The sequence below is a fragment of the Diabrotica virgifera genome, chromosome 5 (assembly GCF_917563875.1).
Source record: "Diabrotica virgifera virgifera chromosome 5, PGI_DIABVI_V3a".
Classification (NCBI taxonomy): Eukaryota; Metazoa; Arthropoda; class Insecta; order Coleoptera; family Chrysomelidae; genus Diabrotica; species Diabrotica virgifera.
Genome location: NC_065447.1, coordinates 89,389,417 through 89,402,894, shown reverse-complemented (window position 1 = coordinate 89,402,894; position 13,478 = coordinate 89,389,417). Strand labels below are relative to the sequence as shown.

Sequence of the window (13,478 nt, the reverse complement as noted above, 5' to 3'; positions counted from 1 at the left end):
CATTTCTGTTTAAACAATGATGACCCAAAGTTTAGTAAAAATCGTTTATCAATCGGCGCAAAGTTACATGAAGCGTTCAAATATCGACTTCCAGTTCTACTTTCGATTACTTTGGGTGAAAACCTAGGACTTACGAAGTCGAATTATTTGTTTTGATTTGTTTTTAGATAGAAATCAAGTGAATATTTAACGTAGAACGCTGCTTCAGGTTATACCAGGATCTTGTGCGGCATTTTATTAATTTAATAAATCAAATATAAAGCAGCACAAAATTAAAAATATCAAAAACATAGACATAAGATAATTAAAAACACGTAGGTAATAATAAGATTAAAACAATAATTAAAAATGACGAGTAAAGCTAATAATTTAAGAATAGAAGGGTAATACAATTTTAAAAATTGTACAAAAATGAAATCGAGAGTTATAAGTTGAAATTTATAAACATAGAGATTTTAAGTAGAACCATACCTACTTTTAGGGTTATCTTCCCATCATGCGATGTGCCATGTTCCCATCATTCTCTCGCACTCGCTCCAACTTGTACTATTTCTACATGAGGTTCTCTTTGTTAGATAAACCAGTAGTTACTTATTTTTTAACGTTTAAGAAATAACTCATCTCAACGGTGACGGATACGTCAAAGTTATCTTAACTTTAACGCAAACGTTAAAGATAACTTCGGTCATCCATCACAGGGATGATTGTCTTAAATCAGGTAGAAGTTCTAGGTAGGTACTCTACATGGTAGAAAATGTTTGATATAATATAAAAAATATAGTTTAAAGCCCAATTTACCTTACGACGGTACGTGCCGTAGAACAATAGACGGCGCACGTTCCCGTTGTCGCTCGTGCCGTTGTACTATAAACTAGCCAATGCTTTTCATATCAGACGATTCTTGAACGTGCCCCGTAGACAGATTCTGTCTAAATCCTGACCCGTTGCTTAACGGCGTGTAATTTGGGTTGCCTATATAAACTTGAATCGGCGAAATGGGCCTTTTGAGTTATTTAAAAAATATTACATACAAATAGAAATTGGAATAAAATAGAAATGGGAAAATTATTAATTTATAGATATTACAAAGAAAAGGTATCTAAATGGTTTTCGAGCAAGTCATGCTGTATGAAAGAGTTTTATAAATAATGTTATATAAATTTATGTAAAGTTTTATAAATTTGTTATACCTATTACCTAACCACTTTAAAAATTCACATTGTAAGGCATGAATAAATTAAATTATGTAGGTACTTAGTACCTTTTTAGATGTACAGTGGAACCTCGATAACTCGGATTAATCGGGACCGCGGCCGATCCGGGTTATCGAAAATCCGGGTTAGCCGGAGAGCATTGTAAAAATTAATAAAATACGGTATTCTTATAGATAAAGTCCGTTATAATTAAAATAACATGAAATATATATGCACAGTACACATATCTAACTTACCTATTATAGTTGTATATTGTATAGAGTATAGTATAGACAGTATAGAAAGAGTATTGTTCATTTCTAGGTAAAAAAAAACTCAGTCAGTTTCGGCTGTGTCAATTTCGTCTGCCATCGGAAGGATGTTAATGTTATTTAAGAACAGTGGCTCTTTCATTGTTTAAACTTTAAAAGACCATTGTTCTAAAAATAATTTTTTAAAAGAAAATAAATAAAGGAATAAAAGGTGTCTGTTGTTTGCGATAGCCCGATAATAGATAATCTGCTGCCGCCGTGTGCCATGAGTCATCTTTACCGTATAGTTCAAATTACAATACACAAATACCTATTATCTCTCAAATATTATATTATGGTCAAAGCCAAGTTTTATCAGTGAAACTCGATATTTTTAAGACATTCCAGAAGCGGCTACAGATAAAATGTTTTTAACATAATACATACATTTTTATTGTTGAAATGTTTGTCTGATGAAAATCGGTCCGGGTTAGCCGGACTTCCGGGTTATCGGGGGCCGACTTATCGAGGTTCCACTGTACTTAAAAATGAAACTGAAAAGTTATTACTATAAATATTGATCTGTGGCTATGCTTGACTTAAATAAAACAACGATTAGATAATATTATAAAAAATCACAAATTTTATTAAATTTGGGAAAAGTACATATCATAAATACAAATACCAATGTTAAAAAGTATTTAAATAACAAGTATTTAGGTACCCAGCAAACAGATTTGATCCCAGTTACGTGATAATTACGTTACATTTACGGCAAATTTCAACGAACACGTAACTCGGTGATTTATGACGGAAAAAAAAACGTATTTCAGTGCCAAATCATTCACCTATATATTAGTGCTTCCTTTATACATGTTTGACATTAGAATAATATAAAATCATAATGACGAATATAGTACATGTTTTGTATAGTAGGTGTGAATGTCGGTTACATCGCAAAGGTACGTTTATTTTACGTAATAATCACGAAACAGAAATAACTTCTTTTGGTTAAATTTTGAGAAATATTTTGGAAAACAAAATTTTACAACGGTGTTGGTTAAATACGTATCGCTTGAATTTTACTCACTGTATTTTATAGACATCGAAAAATTAGATGTATTTCACGTAAAAGTAATGTAAATAATACCAATATTTAAACAAAAAGTTTCTGATTTCGCTTTTAAAATCATTTAGTACAATCATTTCAATCCAACCTTGATTTGAAGCTATGTTTGCTATTTTTTTCTTTAAAAATATCACAGCAGCTAAAATGATATTGAGTCTAATTTTCAAATCGCGCGCGGTGATGACGTACTACCAAGCCTTTCTCCTCCTTTAAATACTATCACGTGACCACGGTACATGATTAACATAGTTAGTTCGAAAACTAAATTAATCGATTTATCGAATAATAGATACGTTTCGATAGGGTTATTTTTTATATTATTCTAGTATTGAAATATATTTTTAGTAAGACCAATTAGTTAATAGTAGAAGAAATTTAAAAACAAAAATAAAATACGTAATACTAATTTAAAGTAAGTAGAATAGTTTAACTGTAATTTAAAAATAATCGATTTTTATAATCGATGATCATAACCTCTAATATCAGCTTCTCACATTTCTGCACATTTCTCAGTTCTCACAACAAAAAGTGAAAGTGAAACGTGAAGAGCTTTATTTCCCTCGTTTTATTTTAGGCGGGTTTATTTATAATAAATAATGTCTTTCGTATTAACGTTTACCTCACTGCTCGAGAGTTGAAGTTTTTTTTTTTTTATTTTTTTTTTTTTATTTGCTAAGTGCTACAATCTGGTCTTTGACCAATGAGTAACTTTTTATCTATCCTATCTTACTAACTACTTAATATCTAAGAGTCACCCTTTGATGTCTTCTTAGTTGTCTTTATTATTAATGGCGCACTTTTTGATTGCGCACTATCACACAAAGCTCTGGTTTTCACTTTATCACGCACTACACCAACACGTTGCTTGCACACTAGTCGCGCAATGCTCCGCTATTAGCTTTGTCGCACACTACACCAACTCGTGAGGTTTGGTCCTCTTCAGTCTTCTTTTCTGGTTTGAGTTGTCCAGGAGCTGGATGGCCTCAATATTTTCGTGGAGAAGAAGTCTTTTTTCATGACTTTCTGCGTGTTTTCGGATTTCTTTGTCGACGGGCTCCATTCGTAGATCCTTGTGGATATCGTCATTACGGATGTACCAGGGTGCGTTAACTATGCCCCTTAATACTTTGTTTTGAAAAGTTTGTATTATTTTCAAGTTTGTCTTTTTTGTACATCCCCACAGTTTGATACCATACGTCCATACTGGTTTTATAACTTGTTTGTAGATTAGCATCTTGTTATACGTTGACAACCCTGAGTATCTTCCCAGTAGCCAGTACAATTTTTTATATTTAATATTTAATTCTTCCTTCTTTTTCTTTACATGGGCTTTCCAGCGAAGCTTCGTGTCTAGGGTTAAGCCCAGGTATTTGGCTGTGTTGGCATACGGAATGTCTTGTCCATTAATTTTTATTGGTGCGTACAGAATTTTTTTATTAGTGAAATCAACATGTACTGATTTGCTTTCATTCAATGTAATCTTCCACGTCTTAGTCCATTTTTGGAATTTGCTTATCGCATTTTGTAGTTTATTGGCTGTTTCTACGTTATCTTTACCTACTGCTAATATGGCGGTGTCGTCGGCAAAGGTAGCTAAACAGTAGTTATCGAATTCTGGTAGATCACATGTATAAAGGAGATATAGGACCGGGCCCAATACGCTACCCTGGGGGACTCCGGCTTTTATTTCTATAAGTTCAGAATAAGAATCATCTTGCTTGATTCTGAAATATCTATCAGTTAAGTACGATTTAATTATGTCTGTGTATGATTTTGGAAGAATAGTCTCTAATTTATGAAATAGTCCTTCATGCCAAACTCTGTCAAATGCCTGGGCAACATCTAAGAATAAAGCTGAACAAACTTTTCTTTCCTCTAGTGCATTTTCTATAATATCGGTGACTCTGTGGAGTTGGTCTATAGTTGAGTGTTTTTGCCTAAAACCAAACTGGTGATTTGGAATTAATTTTTTGTTTACTATAATTGGTTGCAATCTTCTGAGGAGAAGTTTTTCAAATAATTTAGACATTGTGGGTAGCAGTGATATTGGTCTATAGGAAGAGGTTATATGTGGTGGTTTGCCTGGTTTTGCTATCATTACTATTTCCGCCACTTTCCACAATGAAGGAATATATTTTAATCTGATCGCAGCATTAATTAAATAGGTCAACTTGACAATTGCTTTTCTTGGGAGCTGTTTTAATATTTGTCCTGTTATTAAATCAAAGCCAGGAGCTTTTCTCGGGTTTAAATTATACTTGATTTCTTTTATTACTTCTTCTACAGTTACTGGCATTATGTTCTCTTCTTCTTGCAAATGGTTGCTCTGTAATGCTTCTTCTTCTTGTTGTTGTTGATGCGGTTGAAATATTTTTTCTAGATGTGTAGCAAAGCATTCTGCTTTTTGTTCGCTGCTTCTAGCCCAAGTGCCGTCTTCTTTTTTTATGGGTGGTATTTGCATCATTGGTCTTTTTAATCCATTGGTTGCCTTCCATAGTGAGTATTCTGTGGATCTTTCATTCGTTAGGTTGTTTAAGTATGTCCTAATGGATTCTTCTTTAAATTCTTTTATCTCTCTTTTTAGTTGTTGGGTGAGATTATTTACAATTGTTTTATCTTGAGGAGCTCTACTTTGGAACCATTTTCGTCTTGCTTTCCGTTTTTCGTATACCAGCGTTCTAATTTCTGCCGGGTAGTTGCATCCTTTTAGGCGTCTTTTGATGTCTGGAGTACATTCCCAAGATATTCTTTGGATGTCTTTATTGAATTGGTCAACTTCTTTTTCAATGTCTTTTACGGTTCTAAGAGAAACGTTTAAATTAATTGTTTCTTCTAGCATTTGTCTGAAGCTTATCCAGTCGGTGTACTTATTAGTTAGCGAAGGGTTATTTTCTTTATATATTATGTTTTCGCTTAGTGTTAGTGTTATTGCTTTATGGTCAGAACATAACTTATGACATTCATCTATTTTCAGGTAGTTTTGCGATATATTTTTGGTTATGAAAAAATCAATTAGGTCAGGTATCTTGTTGGGGTCAGTAGGCCAATAAGTTGGCTTCCCTGTTGACAAGGTTATGGCTCCGTATTCATTCACAGCTTTTAAAAGTTCTCTGCCTTTTGTTGTGGTTAACCTTGAGCCCCAGTGGGTATTTTTAGCATTATAATCGCCTCCTACTATAAATCTATTTCCCAGCTCGGTAAAGAGATCAATATATTCCTCCTTACTTATTGCATGTTTCGGAGGACTATAGATTGCTGCCACTATCAGTGGGTATCTAAGAGTTCTAAGTGTTACTGCAGTTAACTGCACTTTTTCTGTTACGTAGTTGGCTTCTTCGTAATGTTGTAAATTTTCTTTAATTATCACTGCACTTCCTCCTTTTGCATTATTATCAGGATGAATCGCATGATAGACTCTATAACCGTGAAATTTGATAAATGAGTGTTTAGTAAAATGTATCTCTGAGATGAGGTATACATCTATATTTTCTGTCTGTAGAACTAATTGAAGCTCCTGCTGGTGGTTCAGGAGTCCGTTTGCGTTCCACACTAGTACCTTAATTGAATTAATATTGTTTCGATTTAGGTATAGCTCCTTTGGCACTATATTCTAATCTTTTTAGCCTCTCATCCAGTGTTGTTATGATTTGTTCTTGATTTTCTAGCTTCGCTAATATGAGTTGCAGATTTTGTTCGATATTATTAGTTCGTTCCTCCTTTTTGCCACTTTCCTTTTCGTTGTTTACTGCTGGTGTGAGTTTTTATTGAATCTCACCCCACCGTGGCAAAAGGGGTTTAATTTTACCTTTTGCCTAATTGGACATACGTAAATATTTTTGGACCATACGCATGTCCCCAAAGTAATTTAATTGTCCTTCGATTGTACAAAACAGTGAACTATTAGGAGAACTGGTTCGAATATTTAATTTGGTTTGGTTTTAAAGTTACTAATTAATACGACAGTAAGGGTTGTGTTTTAGCGAGAAATACAGGTATTCAGCGAACAAAACATTTATTAACAAAAAAACAACGAGTTTAACAAATAAGCGGCTTAACGATAAATTATAGTCTTAATAGCGAACGGGAGAACGTAAGAGTCTTTTTAATCTATTAATTATTGCGGAGAGAGTATTTTTACAGCGAAAAGAGACGCACAAGCGAACAAAGTGTTCATCTCTGAGAGCAGAAAGAGACTACTGAAATTCTATTCAAATCTCTGCATTATTATCTTTGATAGTTTTCCACTATTCGCCCTAAAAAGGGCCACACACATGTTACACTTCTTTGGCAAAAATGACCTGCTTACGCCGAAACGATAAAAATGCAGCCATATGTCTATTTTATGAAACACACAACGCTACACTCAAGTTTTTCAGAGAATTAAATATTTTAAACACAATACAGATTGTCCCAACAGATTTACAGAGAGATATTTTTATAAAAGCAAATTAATGTAAATAACTGTTGTTTTCACAACATACTCCCCCGCGTTGAAGCACTGGCTTTAACATAAACCTAACCTAACATAAATCAACTTACAACGTTCTTAAGCGAAAACACTAAACTTAACTTAATTTTAACAGTCATTTGGTAGAGGACACAATTTATTAATAGAGCGCTTGAAGACTCCATCTTTAGTTTTGACCGGATGCAACTCTTACTCGGCCATCCTTTCCGGGAAAGACATCAATCACTCTTGCTAGAGCCCAGTAAAGAGGAGGAGTGTTATCTTCAATCAACAAGACGAGATCGTTGGGCTCTAGGTTCTTATGAGGAAGAAACCATTTAGGGCGATTTTGGAGTCGGTTCAAGTAGTCAATTGACCATTTTTTCCAAAACATTTGTTGGAGTTTAGAGAGATGTTGCCATAAACTTAATCTATTTTCGGGAATGTGGATCACATCCCTTTCAGGAAATGACGTAAGAGATTGTCCAATCAAGAAATGTCCAGGGGTCAGATAGGTTAGATCAGAGGGATCATTTGAGAGGGAGCAGAGCGGTCGAGAGTTGAGCACAGCTTCAATTTGAGTCAGAACAGTGGTAAATTCTTCAAAAGTGAGCTTAATATCACCCATGAGTCTACGGATATGATGCTTTGCGCTCTTTATAGCGCTTTCCCAGATGCCACCATGATGAGGGGCTCGAGGAACTATGGTTTTCCAGCAAATATGAGATGATGCCAAAAAATCATTAATAGAGCGAGAGTTTTCTTTTTCTTTTAAAAACTTATAAAGTTCAAACAACTGATTACGAGCTCCCAAAAAGTTCGTAGCGTTGTCACTGAATATAGTCTGAGGGAGGCCTCTACGGCTAATAAAACGTTTTAGAGCGAGAAGAAACGTCTCTGTAGAAAGGCCGGACACGACTTCAATGTGAACAGCTCGAGTCGATAGACAAACGAAGAGAGCAATATAAGATTTTATCAAGGGAGCTTTGCGGAGTTTGGAAGCTTTAATCTGAAAGGGGCCACCAAAATCTAATCCGACATGAGCGAATACTCGAGAGGATTGCAAACGTTCCTTTGGTAAATCTGCCATAATCTGAATAGCGGGTTTGTCATTAAATCTAAAACAAACCATACATTGGTGTATGACCTTTTTAACTTCACGTAGTCCATTTAAAGGCCAATATTTAAGTCGAATTTGAGATAAAGTATTTTGAGGACCAGAGTGACAAAGTCTGATATGTTCTCTCTGAAGAATGAGACGTACTACACGATTTTTTGAGGGAAGGAGAAGAGGATATTTTTGATCAAATGTGACGTCTGAGTTACCAAGGCGACCTCCTACACGCAGCATTTCATTTTCATCCAAAAAGGGGTTTAAACGTAAAAGAGACTTATTGGATAGAGTTTTACCTTTTTTAATCTCAGAAATCTCAAGCGAGAAGGAAGAATACTGAAGCATCTTAACAATCTTCAGTTCGGCATTTTGAAGTTCGCTTACTTTAAGAGAATTTGATAACTTGCGAGAAGGCAATTTGGCATTATTGGCAAACCTGAATATAAATGCTAAAGTTCTTACAAACCTTGAAAAATTAGAGAACCTATCAGAAAGAGAGGTGAAAAAATCTATTTGATCATTTCGAACGTGAGGAGTTACTTTTCTTTCTTCGGGCAACTTAGAGGTATAAACTTTTGGATTGTATTTCAACAAATCCAACCGAGATTGATTCAAAAATTGAGGACCATGAAACCACAAAGAAGATTTAAGTATTTCAGCGGGTAGCATTCCTCGGGAGAGTGTGTCGGCAGGATTCTCTTTGGATCGTACGTGCCTCCAATGAGCGTTAGGAGAATTATCTAAAATTTGTGCAACCCTATTTGCTACAAATTGAGTCCAACGAGAGGGATGCGAACGAAGCCAAGCGAGAACAATTTCTGAATCCGACCACATATTTATAGAGTGTAAGCGAGAGAGTTTTTCTTCAATAATATTAGCAATCCTTGCTGTGAGCTTACTACACAATAGCGCACCCATGAGTTCCAATCTTGGGAGAGTCAAGGGTTTTAGCGGAGCGACACGACTCTTAGATGCTATAAGTGAACAAGATACTTGTTCAGATCTATAAATCACACGTAGGTAGATGCAAGCTCCATAGGCCTTTAAACTTGCATCCGAGAATGAGTGAATCTCAACACTGGTGATTTCTTGACTTAAGAAGAGACACCGAGGTATATTTAAATCCTTAAAATGCGAGAGACTGCGAACAAAATTTAGCCACTCATGCAACGTATCTGCATCTATGATATCGTTCCAATTAATTTTGGAAATCCAAATTTTTTGCATAATTAATTTAGCGACAACTGTAACTGGGTTAATTAGGCCTTGAGGATCAAATATTTGGGCAATCATTGACAGTACTTCTCTCTTGGTGTACGAGTCCTTTAAGGTAAAATTTGGGAGAGAGATTGAGAAGGTGTCAAGAATAGGATTCCAACATAAACCTAAAACCTTATTGGAGCCATTATCTGGAGCTATTACATAAGAAGTGTTCGAAGAGAGAGAAGAGATATTTTTTAAAAACAAGTCGTTAGAACACCATTTATGGAGAGAGATACAAGCGGTTCCAAGCAAACTAGTTATTTCCTTATGAGCTTTAAGGAGAGTCTGTACATCATTAGCGCCATAGAGAATGTCATCAATGTAACAACTATTTTGAAGAGCATCACTGGCCAGAGGATACTCAGTCTGATGAGTTTGTGCCAGTTCCATTAAACAGCGAGTACTCTGAAAGCTAGCGCTTTTAGTTCCATACGTTACGGTTTGCAATTCAAGACACTCAATGTCTTTTTCAGGGGAGTCACGCCAGAGAATATTTAAAAGAGAGGTTTGAGCAGGATTGATTCTAACTTGCCTATACATTTTTTGTATATCCGTTGTAAAAACGAAGGAATACAATCTAAACCGTAGCAAAATGTCAAAAAGTTCCGGTTGAAAAGTAGGACCTTTGAGTAAAATATCATTGAGCGAATAACCACTAGAACTTTTCATCGAACCATCAAAAACAACCCTAAGCTTTGTTGTTAAAGATTCTTCCTTAAACACACAGTGATGCGGTAGAAAATATTTATTTTCTAACTTTTCGTTGGTTAGAGAGAGAGGCACTATTTTCGCATGTTCGAGAAGAAGATATTCATTAATGAAAGATTTATATTGAGCGTATGTACTTTCGTTTTTTAAGAGCCTATGTTCTAAATTCATAAATCTTTTAAAGGCCATTTTAAAGGATTCACCTAACATTGTATTAGCGTTTTCAGAGACAAATGGAAGATTTACTTGAAAGCGGCCTGAAGGTAACACAAGAGTAGTTTTGCTAAATATTTGTTCCGCTAATTCTTCATCGGGAGTTAATTTACTAACGAGGGGAACTTCTTCAATTTCGAAAAATTGTTGAAGCAACTTATCCAACTGATTTTCTTCGGGTTCGGATTGAGCAAAGAGAGAAACATTTGACTGAGAGATAGCCAAATGTGAATTACGGTGAAAAACCTGAGGATTAATTGTACCAAAAATAACATAGCCTAAGTGAGTATTCTGAAGAATGGGAAGATTTTTTCCTAACCGTATAAATCCATCCGTCAATAATTCACTATAGATATCACCAGCTAGAAGCAAATCAATTTTACCCGGAACAGAATACGAGGGATCTGCGAGAGTGAGATCCTGTGGGACTTTTATTTTACTTCTATCTATAGTAGCTCTAGGAAGCCTACAAGTTATACTATCGAGTACAGCGAAAGAAGTTTTAAAACTTCTGTCATTTACATTATAGGGGAAAAATTCTAAGTTTAACATTTCGTTTGAGAGTGAGGTGTTTTCGGATATGGTTGATATCTGTAGCTGTTTAAAATAAGGGATGAGTTTTAACTTCTCAACCAAATCACGAGAGATAAACGAATGTTGGCTCCCATTATCTAGGAGCGCTCTGGCATGCATGGGTCTGCCGTCTTTAGAATAAACGGTTACTAAAGCGGTAGCCAACAGTACATCAGTTTTAACTGATAAAGCGGAGAGAGATGTGGCTGCCTGAGAATCTGGAAAATTCTGCATATCTACAGGAGGTCTGGATGAGCTAGTAGAAGCTTCATTTTGGCTGCGATTATTAAAAGAATGCTGAGTAGATATGGGAGCGACAAAACGAGAGGCACCTTGAGAATTTTGAGGAGTTTGAGCATTGCGCTCACGAGAGAGAGCTTGCCTATTGATGTTCCTAGAGGAAGAGACATTTTCAGAGGTTCCATGGAGGGATGAGTGATGATGACCCCCACACAAAGTACATGATCGAGTAGAGCCGCAATCTTGAGAGAAATGTTTACTACCCAAACAATTAAAACACAGTTTCTTACCTTTTACAAAATTAAATTTTTCCTGTAAAGAGAGGCATTTAAAATCATTACACTGATAAACCTTATGAGCATTACTTCTACAAAAAGTACAATTATTATCAGAGAAAGAGTGTGATGGTTGGTCAACTGATGAGAAGAAAGATGTTTTTGATTGAGACCTGTTATTAACCTTTTTATCATGATCTGAAACATTTAATTTTTCCTGAATATCACACTTTTTCTCGAGAAATTTAAAAAACTGTGAAAGGGTAGGTAAGGTCTTTGTCCCAATATCATATTCAAAGGCCCTATGTGTAGCAAAATCTAATTTTTGTAAAAATATTTCAATTAATAGTAAATCCCAATGCTCAATTGGTACGGACATATTTTTCAAAGCGAGCAGCGTCTGCTGAGCTAGAGTTAAAAATTGGCGTAATGCCTTTGAATTACTTTTAACTAGAGATGGAGCCTTTAACAATTTTTGAATGTGTAAGCTAATCACTCGCGATTTGTTTTCGTAACGATCTTTGAGAGTTTTTACAGCTATATCGAAATTTTCGTCGATAACTTCGATGTTGTCGATCAACTGGAGGGGTTCATTTCGCAGGAACGATTTAAGGTAAATAAATCGTTGCACATTATTGAGTTCTTCATTGTTCACTATTAGCGTCTCGAAGAGCTGGTAGAACGAGTTGAACTCAGAGAATGACCCGCAGAACGTTTGCATGGTGATCTCCGGAAGCCTAACTTTAGCAGTGGCCACAGTTGACTGAGTGCTATTTGATCTGAGAGGAGGGGGGCCCAACAATAACTCGTCCATCTTACGCTGTAGGCCCGCGAGAATAGAGAAATATTTTTGCTCAGTTGTTACCCTGTCTTCTGCTTCAGTACCGGCTTCATCAATCTCATCTATCTGATCCATTATTTCTTCATATTTTAAAAAACAGGTTTTTAATTCTGTTTGCCGAAATTGAAATTGTAGCGCATCCTTTTCCGTACTAGCCTTTTGTGAGAGCCAGTTTTCGATCCTTGTAATTTTAGCCTTCAAAGGCGTCCTTTTTTTCTTGAGGTCTTCCATTTCTATCCCGAATTCGATTGAACACACGGCGAGAGAGAGTCTATCGATACGCGGCAAAATCTAAATTGCACTGGAGAGTTTTTTGTCAATTAACAAGCGCGGCGAGAGAATAAGAGTCTAAGTTTCACAGAGAGATACAGCGTCTACGTTAAATGTCTACAAAAGTGTTTTTGACCGTAAAATGTCTTTGAGCAGAGTTTACCTTGGATCAGCAATAAAAGTTTTAAAAAATGGAAAAAGCTCACCAAATTAGTCCAATTGATAAAGCAACAGGCGGCAGCTACTAACCACACACAATAACTTCACTTCCTTTTACTTAGAGTTTATCGCGACGCGAACTAACAAGTCTTGTAGAGGTATTACACACAAAAATGTCCGAAAAAGCGGCACAAACACTAAAACCAAACAAAAATCCGGGTCGATGTAGACCATCAAATGGTGTGAGTTTTTATTGAATCTCACCCCACCGTGGCAAAAGGGGTTTAATTTTACCTTTTGCCTAATTGGACATACGTAAATATTTTTGGACCATACGCATGTCCCCAAAGTAATTTAATTGTCCTTCGATTGTACAAAACAGTGAACTATTAGGAGAACTGGTTCGAATATTTAATTTGGTTTGGTTTTAAAGTTACTAATTAATACGACAGTAAGGGTTGTGTTTTAGCGAGAAATACAGGTATTCAGCGAACAAAACATTTATTAACAAAAAAACAACGAGTTTAACAAATAAGCGGCTTAACGATAAATTATAGTCTTAATAGCGAACGAGAGAACGTAAGAGTCTTTTTAATCTATTAATTATTGCGGAGAGAGTATTTTTACAGCGAAAAGAGACGCACAAGCGAACAAAGTGTTCATCTCTGAGAGCAGAAAGAGACTACTGAAATTCTATTCAAATCTCTGCATTATTATCTTTGATAGTTTTCCACTATTCGCCCTAAAAAGGGCCACACACATGTTACACTTCTTTGGCAAAAATGACCTGCTTACGTCGAAA

At 35.6% G+C, this 13,478-nt stretch overlaps 1 protein-coding gene across 1 annotated transcript; it reads right to left on the bottom strand.

Annotated features, from left to right (window-relative positions):
• Positions 1 to 692: 692 nt before the first annotated feature.
• LOC126885398 (uncharacterized) lies at positions 693 to 12,478 on the bottom strand. The gene is made up of 3 exons (XM_050651963.1): positions 11,042 to 12,478; positions 10,352 to 10,915; positions 693 to 740 (listed from the first exon to the last, which is right to left on the bottom strand). The coding sequence occupies exons 1-3, from the start codon at positions 12,476 to 12,478 to the stop codon at positions 693 to 695; spliced, it is 2,049 nt and encodes a 682-aa protein (XP_050507920.1).
• Between the last annotated feature and the right edge of the window lie 1,000 nt (positions 12,479 to 13,478).

What these genes read in the sequence shown, in the direction of transcription:
- LOC126885398 (XM_050651963.1), bottom strand. Translation starts at nt 12,478, where the DNA reads ATGGAAGACCTCAAGAAAAAAAGGACGCCTTTGAAGGCTAAAATTACA. An exon ending in TACTGTTGGCTACCGCTTTA is followed by an intron (nt 10,916 to 11,041) that starts GTAACCGTTTAT and finishes TATTTTAAACAG; the next exon opens with CTACAGATATCAACCATATC. An exon ending in TACCTTCAGGCCGCTTTCAA is followed by an intron (nt 741 to 10,351) that starts GTAAATCTTCCA and finishes TCTACCATGTAG; the next exon opens with AGTACCTACCTAGAACTTCT.